The sequence below is a fragment of the Mus caroli genome, unplaced genomic scaffold (genome assembly GCF_978045245.1).
Source record: "Mus caroli unplaced genomic scaffold, Mus_caroli_1 scaffold_13, whole genome shotgun sequence".
Taxonomy (NCBI): Eukaryota; Metazoa; Chordata; class Mammalia; order Rodentia; family Muridae; genus Mus; species Mus caroli.
This window is the reverse complement of record NW_028227268.1, coordinates 99,362,973-99,373,052: the sequence shown is the minus strand read 5'-3', so window position 1 is coordinate 99,373,052 and position 10,080 is coordinate 99,362,973. Positions and strand designations below refer to the sequence as shown.

At 49.5% G+C, this 10,080-nt stretch overlaps 1 protein-coding gene across 11 annotated transcripts in view; it reads left to right on the top strand.

Annotated features, from left to right (window-relative positions):
- The first annotated feature begins 556 nt into the window (after nt 1-556).
- The window catches only part of Bcl11a (BCL11 transcription factor A), a 95,286-nt gene continuing 85,762 nt past the window's right edge, over nt 557-10,080 (top strand). For 3 of the 11 annotated variants that reach the window (XM_029483868.2, XM_021176055.2, XM_021176050.3), the window contains exons 1-2: nt 557-954; nt 7,820-8,149. In XM_029483868.2, coding sequence (XP_029339728.1) covers nt 900-954; nt 7,820-8,149 — 385 coding nt within the window. In that variant the 5' untranslated portion in view covers nt 557-899. Of the gene's footprint in view, nt 955-1,407; nt 1,647-3,172; nt 3,250-4,266; nt 4,375-4,984; nt 8,150-10,080 lie in introns of those variants that run through there. The other 8 variants (XM_085829065.1, XM_085829064.1, XM_021176053.3 and 5 more) reach the window with 7 other exon arrangements.

Below are 10,080 nucleotides of genomic sequence, written 5' to 3'. Positions count from 1 at the left end.
CCGGCCCTCGGCGTCCCCTGGCGGGGAGGGGAAGTGGGTGTGCGCACAGAGGAGGGTGTCCGGGACCTACTCTACCTGGTTTTCCTCCGCCCGCGCCTCTCTTGACTGGGCTGAAGCGTCCGGGAGCACTCTGCCCCCACCCCCCCCCACTTCAATAATTTTTCATTTTAGGGTCGGTGAGTGTGTGTGTGTGTCGGGGGGGGGGAGTGGAGCGGGGCGCAAGTCTTGCTCCCCTCCCTCCTCCCTCCCACCCCGCCGCCCCTTTCTTCTCTCCGGGCCACGCCACAGCCGCGGCGCTCGCTGCGGCCACTGGTGAGCTAGCCGCCCCAGAGCCCCCTCCCCTCTGCCCGCCCCTCCCCCCAGGGGCCGCGTCTGGCGCCTGCGGAGCCCCCCGCCCCGCACCTCCCCCGCCCCGCACTGGCCATTGGCTTGTCCTGGTCTCTTTTTCATGTCCAGCCCCTGATGTGTGTCCATTGGTGTGAGCTTCCCCTTCCCTCCTCCCCTTCTCTCCTGCTCGCCCTGCCCATGTTTTGTGTGTCTCTGTCCATCCAGACTCCTGACGTTCAAGTTCGCAGGGACGTCACGTCCGCACTTGAACTTGCAGCTCAGGGGGGCTTTTGCCATTTTTTTCATCTCTCTCTCTCCCTCTATCCCTCTTCTCTCTTCCTCTCTCTCTTTTTTTTCCTTAAAAAAAAAAAAAAAGCCATGACGGCTCTCCCACAATTCATCTTCCCTGCGCCATCTTTGTATTATTTCTAATTTATTTTGGATGTCAAAAGGCACTGATGAAGATATTTTCTCTGGAGTCTCCTTCTTTCTAACCCGGCTCTCCCGATGTGAACCGAGCCGTCGTCCGCACGCCGCCGCCGCCGCCGCCGCCGCCCGCCCCGCAGCCCACCATGTCTCGCCGCAAGCAAGGCAAACCCCAGCACTTAAGCAAACGGGAATTCTCGCGTAAGTAACCCAATAATAGTAATAATAATTATTAATAATCACGAGGGCGCGCGGGACGCTAAGCAAGAGTGAGGTTAAGAGAGGGGTGTGTGCATGCATTAAAAATTTTTCAGGTGAAAAACCTTCGGTAGTCGAAGTAAAAAGAGATTAAAAAGGGAAAAAGCCCCCCATCCCCTCTCAAACATGAACCGTGTGCACTTTTGAGACGGCACGCACCTTTTAATTTTTATAAAATATCGACTCCTCCTCTTTCCTTCTTTCCGCCGCTTTATTTCTTCTTTCAAAAAGGAATGCAATGATTTCTACCCTACTTTTGCAAAAATAATGAACAATGCCAAGGATGCGGACACTCACATGAAAACCTGGGGGTGGGAGCTTGAAGGAAAGGGGGCTGTTTCCACTTCACTATAGGAAAATGGAGGGAGGGGAGGGAGGGAGTCAAGTCTAAAAAACAATTCCTGGGGAGAAAAGAGGTGAGACCGGCCTCAGGACGCCAACGTGTGCACGGTCAAGTGTGCAGTGGGAGGAAAGTAGTCACCCCCACAATAGTACGAAAGTGGGACTGTAGAAGAGGGCCCCCGGCGCTTCCCAGTCAGCTGAGTCGGGAGAGGGGCTGCAGCGGCTGGGAAGGCCGGGTGACCGGGAAGGATCGGAGTCGCGCCCGGCGCTGCCGTCTTTTGTTCCGGCCGGAGGTGGGTGTTTGTCCCGCCGCCTTTTGTGCGGGCTCCTCGCGCTTGCCCTCCTGCGCCGCCACCGCTGCCGAAGGGCAAGAGCAAGGGCCGAGAGAGGAGGCGGCCAGGGGCACGCGGTAGAGGGAGGGAGGGCGCAGGAGTCTCCGCCTGCGGGTTGCTGCTGCCCGCCCCTCCTGGGTGAGTCAGGAGAAGATGCGTAAAATAAATAATAATAATAAAAAAATTAAAGTAACGCAAGAGAATGTACAATTTCTTGCTCCCCCATAGAAGCCAAACATTCTGCCAGCCGTATTTTCCACCTCTTTCCTCAGATTAGTTCGCACCCTCACCCCTGCAGAAATTCCAGAGTCTTTAATAGAGAAAAGAGAGGAAAAAAGAAAAGAAAAGAAAAGAAAAAAAAATCCCTGACACCCCTTCCCCCAAACCCCACCAAGTTGCAAACTTAGAGCGCCGGCGGCATGGAGAGGGAGCGAGGAACTCCCTCCTCTTACTATTTTTTGGAAGATTTTCAAAAAAAGTGGAAGTGGATTTTGATTGGGAAAAATCTCGTGTCTGAATGTTTACAAGCACCGCGTGTGCGGGAGCCTCCTGCCAACAAACAGACAGAGGACGGAGCGCGCCGAGGCAGCCCCGGAGCAGGCGGCCGCAGCGGCTGGGCCTCGCCCGACCTCGCCGTGTCCCAGTCTGGAGTCGGGATCGCCCACCCAGCGCTCGCCGCCCACCCGCCAGGCACAGCAGCAGGCCACGCTGCGACTCCGCCAGCCGGGCCTGCGCTCTGGTCCGCCCCTAGCACAATACCGAAACCTCCCTTCGAGGTCTCAGACAGCGAAAGCTGCTGGATCAAACTCGGTTTTGCAAAACGTTTTTATTTTGTAAAGCAGCTGTAAAGGCGAGTTCTGCTTGTCCCCTCCACTACACAGGGGTACTCTTTTAGACTCCTCTTGTCCTTAACTCTAGGCTACTGAGAGATTACCACGTGCTTCCCCCCCACCCCCCTATCTGGCCAGTAGCCTCTTGGACCAAAGCAGTTTCTTGGCTAGGTTGAGGAGGGGCGGGGCAGGAGAAGTGTGTTGAGTATGCATTTTTGGGGTGCAGGGTTCCCGGATTCGGAGACCCCCACCTTTGGGTTCTTGTCCTCTACCCTGGGCCTGTCTTGGTCAGGGGTTTCTGTGAGTTTATGTAAAGTGTTAGTGGCTGTGACCATTATCTCCACCTGAGGTGTGCTGGGAGAGGCGGGTGGTGGGCACTTACAAGTTTGAGTCCAGTAAGGAAAGGCATGGAGATTTCCCCCTCCCAGTCCCCCTTCAAGTCCTTTCTCACTCATGACTCTTAATTTTCGATGAAAGCTGGAAGGACCCCCTATGTCTTTTCTGCATTTGTCGAGGGAGGGGTGCTCATTGGGAATTGAATTTTTTCCCCCTCTGGGCCCTGGAACTTGTCACACACTTCGGGAGCTCCCCCGCCCTGGCACGTTGCGGGGCCCTCCCTCTCCCCACCCCCGCGCATCTCTCCCTCGCCGCTCTCCCCCGCCCCCACTCCCACCGGCCGCGCCGGATACAGAGCAGACGCGGCGCGCGACGGTGTGAAGTTACAGCCCGGCCAGGTACCGGCGGGAAGGAAGGGCAGTGTTCGCAGGACTCGGGAAAGCCGGGACACTGGGACTTAAGGAAGGATGCAATGGGGGGCGCGAGGGACAGTCTGGGAGGCGCAGTCGGAGCTGCTCTGTACTCTCCTTCCACTTGGGTCTCTTCTGGGACTCTCCAGGCTGGGAGGGTTAGTCTCGCTGCTGTCCCGGGGAGGACACTGGACTAGGAGACTAGGTGGAGGGTATGTGCAGGGATCACTTTCATTTTCTTGGGTGCTTAGAGGGCAGGAGCCTGCCAGTCCATAGGGCGCCCCCACATTCCCTCCCCCCCCCAGCCCTGTCCTCAGCTACGTGGACTGAATGAGCCATTTGGTCGCTAGGAGGCAGAACAAGATCAAGAAAAGCTCCACGAACTTGAACCTGTACCAGAGCCTCCCCCACCCCCTGCCCGGCGTTTCTCGGCGGGGGAGGGACGAGCGTTGGGAGAGTGGGGGTGGGGGGCAACGAACGGTTAGTCTGAATTCCCTTTCTCCACCCCCCATTACCCCTTAGGTCTTTGTTCTTCATTTTGACTTAAAAAAAAAAAGGCTTTGGCTAGGGCCGTGGAGAAGCGCTGGGGCGCGCAGCCGACACCCCCACGTGCGTGAGGACTCTGGAGCTCCCGGCCGGGAGCGGGGTGCACTCTAGGGTCCTTTCAAGGAAGGCATTTTTGGTGGCGAGGGATGGAGAGTGCTCTCTCGAGCTTAGGGGCATGGCCGAACACAGGGATGTTGCAAGTTTGCCCTTGGCTTCTAGGTTCACTTTTTCCACCCCCTTCCCCGTGCAGAGCGCAAGTCTCTGCGGCCACCGCAGGCATACTGGACGGCTTGGCAACCCAACGCTCCCCCTCCCCGCCTCCTGCAGCTCTCGCCTGGAAGCCCGAAATCACAACAATAGTAATAGTTATCATCATAATGATGCGGGCTAGCAGCGTCATTAATAATGAATAACCGCGGTCGCCGCCTGGCGCGCACACGGTGCCCGGAATTGCGGGCGAAACACATTTGCACAGATCTTCCAAAGTAAAAGTGTTAGCCTGTGTACACAGAATGAATTTCAGGACCCGCGCTCAGGGTGTGTGCGAGGAAGCCAAGACTTGATCAGGTTATCCAGCTCAGTTTTCTAAACCTTACTTCCTTTTCCCAACAACCGGCCAGTTCAGGGATCCTGCGCTCGGCAGCTGCCCGGCTGCAGGGGCGTGGAGGCAGCAGCCCAGTCCCCGGGCCACCGGCCGCCTCCAAGCTGGGACTGTGGACCGGGAGGCCGCTGCTGCACGTGTTCGCAGCGCGCGCGGTCAGAGCCTGCAGCCTGGAAGGTGGCTGCTTGCTTTGTGCCTCGGAGCCCCGGCTCCCAACTTCACTTTTTGCGCGGCCTACTCCCGCAGGGCCCCGGCCCCGGGCCTGCAGCCCTTGGCTTTGCTTTTGTTTCTTTGCTTTGCCTCTCCGATTTTCAGTCTCCTTTTGCTTTAACGTTTAACGCGTGAAGAAAAATCCACTTGGAAAACAAACTTGGGAGAGACACGGCTCCCTTCTCTCCTCCCCCTCCCCCAGCAGCCCTTGTTTCCCTGCCTCTTCTCAACATTTCTTATAAGGATTTTGCCTCCTCTTTTTATGTTTGTAACGAGGAAGGGGGAGGACGGCGGGGGCTGTGAGGGGGGGTGTGGAGTGGGAGAAGAGAGAGAAATAAACATGAATATATAAATATATTGGTCTGCTGTCGCTGGGACAATTGAGGCCGTCCAGTCTCTCTTGTTGAAAACAGAAGCATTTTATTTTGTCTTCCTCTCCTTGTAGAGAATTCGCGGCTAATCATTGTGATGATTTGTCCACTCCCTTCCACTTCAATCGATGACTCCCCGCTTTGTACCGAGTTAGGCCCAAGCTTAGAAAGGATGGTATTGTAGGGGAGAATTAGGATGGAGTTGAATTGAAGGGAGGGGGTAAAAATGGCTGAGGTTAGGAATGTTTTTAGGGGATGGGGAATTTGCATTAAAATACAGAGAAATTATCTGATGGCCAGAAAGGAAATGCTGATCACCACTGAGAGATGTCAATGCAAATCACTGGGCTGCTTGCTGTAAGAGAATTGTATTTTCATATTTTCTTTGTGCCCCATTTGGTTTTTTTTTTAAATAATGCAGCAGCAACAATAAAAACACGGTTTGATATTTCTCTGCACATTACTAGGCAAATGTTTTTCAGGGAGATGGATGTTAAATGCATTTCATACATTAGGATAGAATTCTTGGTAATTAGCAATAATTTACGTTAAGAGCATAGAAAATGTTGAGGTTACAGGTTTTATATCTGTACATTTGATCATCTTGTTATTTTCAAGAACTTTGCCTCCTATAAAATTAATTAGGTGAAATGTGGAGGTGTAACCGGCAACCAGTGAATTACCACTTCATTTCCTAGTCTTGATTGTAACTCAGTTCAGAAGACTTAACCAAGTCTGTTTTGTACCGAATTACCTTTAACTATTTGATATCTAAGAGAGTATCCTTTTTGCTTCTAAATACTGTTTCTACATTCTGAAATCAAGCAGGCCCTGGGAACAACAACAACCACAACAACAACACCCAGCATGAATCCTCATGAGAGGATTTGCAAAAATGTTTTACCTTTCCTAGAAGAATTTTTTTCTTACCCCCCCTGAGCCTTTCAGTCTCTCAACCTCAGAACTTGTAGCTAAATAGCAGCAGCAGCAGCAGCAGCAGAAAAGGCCACATTTGCCAATGTTCACTTAAAATCCGTAGTTCAAATAGCAGATATCATGGATCAAGACTTCCCACTCCTCACTTGCTCAAAATGAAAGCAAATGCAGAGAAAAATGACATAGAGACACAAAGCAGAAGCAAGTCCCTCCATTCGCCTCCTTTATCTGAAAAGCATGCTTGTGCATTCCGTATGTGCCTTTTGATCAGGATGTTGGGCAAAGGGACATAAGTGCTTACTTTGTTGCCTCCGTTAGTAGGGAGATAACCTAACCTTCATATTCCTACAGTGACCTATGTTAAATTAGGAGGCGTACCAAAGGCTAGAAATTATGACATGTCCTACTTGAGCCCAGGTGCAGCTTAGGCAGGACTCTTTCAATATTATTTCACCCAACACATCTGGGAGTTACTCCAGATCTTCCCCCTCAATATCCAGCCTGGGTAGGGTTGAAATAAATTTAACCTGAGTTCACTGGATTTTTGCACTTTATCAAAATCTGTTCCAATATTCTACACTCAAATTAAAATCTATTTTTTGATTCTCTGTGGCTTTAAGTTCATTAAATGTGAAATTGGCAGCTTGCTAAAGAAGGTCAGACTGATTAACTGTTTAAGCCTTGTACATTTTCTGCTTCACATTCATTAACTGGCAGCATCCTGGACATGTTTTGTATTTTGTGATTTTTTTCTTTTTTTTTTAGTTTTAGTTTTTCTTTTCTTTTTTAAAGATACTGTGAACAAGATTTTCCAGCTCTTCTTTCTCCACTTTCAAGGTTAAAAAAAATGATAAAAGCTACTCAAATAGATGCCAGGGTGCAAAGTTAAAAAAACAAACAAACAAACATGCAAACAGGGAAGAAAGGCATGTGTACCTTGTTATAACGTTTGCTGTGATGATGTGTGCAGCAAGAGTCCCATAATGAAGCACTCTGGAGCTCATTCAGGAAATTAGTCAACTTTGACTACATTAGGTAAAGCCTCTCAACTCCGAAGAAAAAAAAGGTGTTCGGTCTTCTGAAGTATGGAGCATGGGTGTCCACTCTGATTTTTAATGTCATGGATGCCACCAAGCACAAACACATTTAGACTATTTTAAACATTCTTTTCTTCAGGATGAAAAAAGAAAACATGACTAATTGGCTTATTTTCTTAAGTACTCAGGAGTATCCCATTTAGGGAACATGTTTGGGAAGACCTGCCAGTGAATGTGATGTTCCTTGAATTTCGTAGCTGAGGAGGGCAGGGAGATGTTAGCACTGTGACGCTCACCTCGTTGTGATGGGTAGACTGCGGTGCAAATGTGGCAGTCCTGTGTGGCTGCAGCAGCCTTCTGTGTGGAAGCCATGTGTGTACAGTACAGAGATTCACACACAAAGGCTGCCTGTGCTCATTCGCCTTTTTCTCTAATCTTGGGCACAATAGACAACCTACTGTATGGGGTTGGGGGGAGGGGAGCAAAATTGGTTTCAGTTCATGTTTTTCCCGTAGTTATTATTTAAGCAGCCTTTATGTATATATTTTTTGTGTATGTTAACTGTTAAATCACATTCTTTCTAAAGAAAGAATTTATAGTGTGTGTGTGTTCTCTGGAGTTATCCAAGTCGGAGGGATTTCCTTTAGTACATGATGGCCAACCTCACTGATAGATTTAATTATCGATACCCTCCAGAGCATTTGTTGCCTGTGTCCACATTTTCTGGGTATTATGTAGAGACTGCTCCAAATACTTGTTCTAGTCTGGTAAGGCAGGGGTGAGATTGAGAATGTCTGCTCCCCTTTTCTCTCCCCACTGGTTCCCTAATAATTGTGCTTTTGTTTCTTCAACCACAGCCGAACCTCTTGAAGCCATTCTTACAGATGATGAACCAGACCATGGCCCGTTGGGAGCTCCAGAAGGGGACCACGACCTTCTCACCTGTGGGCAGTGCCAGATGAATTTCCCACTGGGGGACATTCTTATTTTTATCGAGCACAAACGGAAACAATGCAATGGCGGCCTCTGCTTAGAAAAAGGTGTGGATAAGCCGCCTTCCCCTTCTCCCATCGAGATGAAAAAGGCATCCAATCCTGTGGAGGTTGGCATCCAGGTCACGCCAGAGGATGACGATTGTTTATCAACGTCATCTAGAGGAATTTGCCCCAAACAGGAACACATAGCAGGTAAATGAGAAGCGAAGGAGAGAAACTGTTTGCATGTTTTCTGTTTGTTTGCAGGGGCATGTAGTCAAGCAGGAAGGAGGTGAAGTCTGTCTGTATTTTTCCCTGTGACTGTCTATGGCAGCCTTATAATGTTAAATAATCATTCACCTTGCTTCCGTCCAGAACTCTGAAAATAAATTGTTTCCTACTTTACTGAGTCAGATGCAGGTGGGAAAGGTGCACACACCCTTGACATCCTCGCCTGGCTCTGACCATACCAACACTCTTCCCCTTGCTTGCCTCCTATTTTAAAGTGTTCAACCTTACCACACCAAACCTAACTCAGTTTCCAGTGTCCACTTATGGCCTTGGGGATATATCAGAGGCAAAGTAACCACACAGGCATCTGTAGTTGAGCCAATAACTAGCCTGAAGGGCTAGAAAGAGTTAACTGAGCTCCAGGGCTAGCCTTGGATCCATATTGGCTGTCAGCCTGTATGGGGCTGTAATTAAACACAGCCCCGTGGTGGGATGACACAGTGACCTTGACTTTAAGATGCCATTTTCGACTGGCCAGGCCAGAGTAGAGAGGGCAGTTGCTGAAGCGCACAGACATGCTTACTCGAAAAGTTTAAGGGCATGTTGGAAATTTCAAAAGGTTGGTTTGACAGGAACGGCTGCTCCCTGCAGCCTGCCTCCTCAGCTCAGTGATAAATGCTCCCCTGCGCTCTCTCTTGTTTCTGATGTGGTTTTGACAGATGTATCTTGATTTTGTTTGTGGTTTACACAGCCACATGTCACCCTTACAAATGTCCAGTCCAGTCTCCACAGTTTCTTCCCTAGTCTAATGTAAAAATTTTCTTGGAGAAAAAAAAATGCATGCACATATTTAACAGCTTTCTCTCTCGGTTAATTTTACCAAGGAGGTAGCTAGGTGTGTGGGTTTCTCAGCAGCTCCAGGGAAAAGGAATTAGAAGCTAACAGAGGGAATTTAATTCCCTGCCTTAGTGATAAACAGCAACACTAGGTAGTGGTTCTTAAAACACTGTTTGCTTTAGCAGTAGTCAGAGCAAAAGCAGCTTCTGTGGTGACAGGACTCCCACATCTGGGAGACAGCTCCTTCTCTGCATTGCCCCACCCTCCAAAAGCAGGTAGTCAGTCACAAGACTTACTGGAACTTGTCTCTGATACAGGTGGACCATGGAGTTGAACCGGGGGTGAGGGGGTGGCAGGGAAGGGGGGATTAAATGTCACATTGCTCCTCCCCCAAATCTGGAATTTGATCGTTAGGATCAAGTGTGGCATTTCCTATCTTCTTTTTTTCTTTTATGCTTTCTGCAACAATACTCAACTATTTTCCTTTCGTGAAGTGAGGAATCTGCTTGCCAGGAACACTGCATGTGTTGAGTATTTTTCTAGAAGCCACCACATTTAGCTTCTGAGACATGGAGGTTAAGATTTTGATCTCCCCCACCTCCCTGTAGGATATGGCAATGACCATTTCCATGTGCTGCCTTGTGACTGGAAGGAGAAGGAACAGAAGTGTAAGGCATGATTAATGAAGCAAGAGCAGGCAAGAGCAGGCGGAAGGGGATTTGTCATCTTTGGAGATCCAAAGCCTTGCTAAATCACCAAATATGGAGTAAGGCTTGTGTGATGTAACATCATATTTACATATCGAGCTGCTCGTTTAAAAGACAAAACACAGTGTCTGTCAGGCAAGAATTAAAACCACACTTACTCCGGAAGGCCTAAATAGCTTTTCAGTTTCAGGTTAGCCAGTTTGAAAATCAGGGCCTCTGTATTTAGAAGAGGAATCTGAAGACTGAGGGAAGCCTTCAGATAAATAGTTAGGGCTTTTTACTTGTGTAGTTGGGACTCTCCATGGATGTGCAGGGAAGGAAATAGCCCTTAACTGGTTGTCATAATGATTCCATGGTATTTCAAAACTA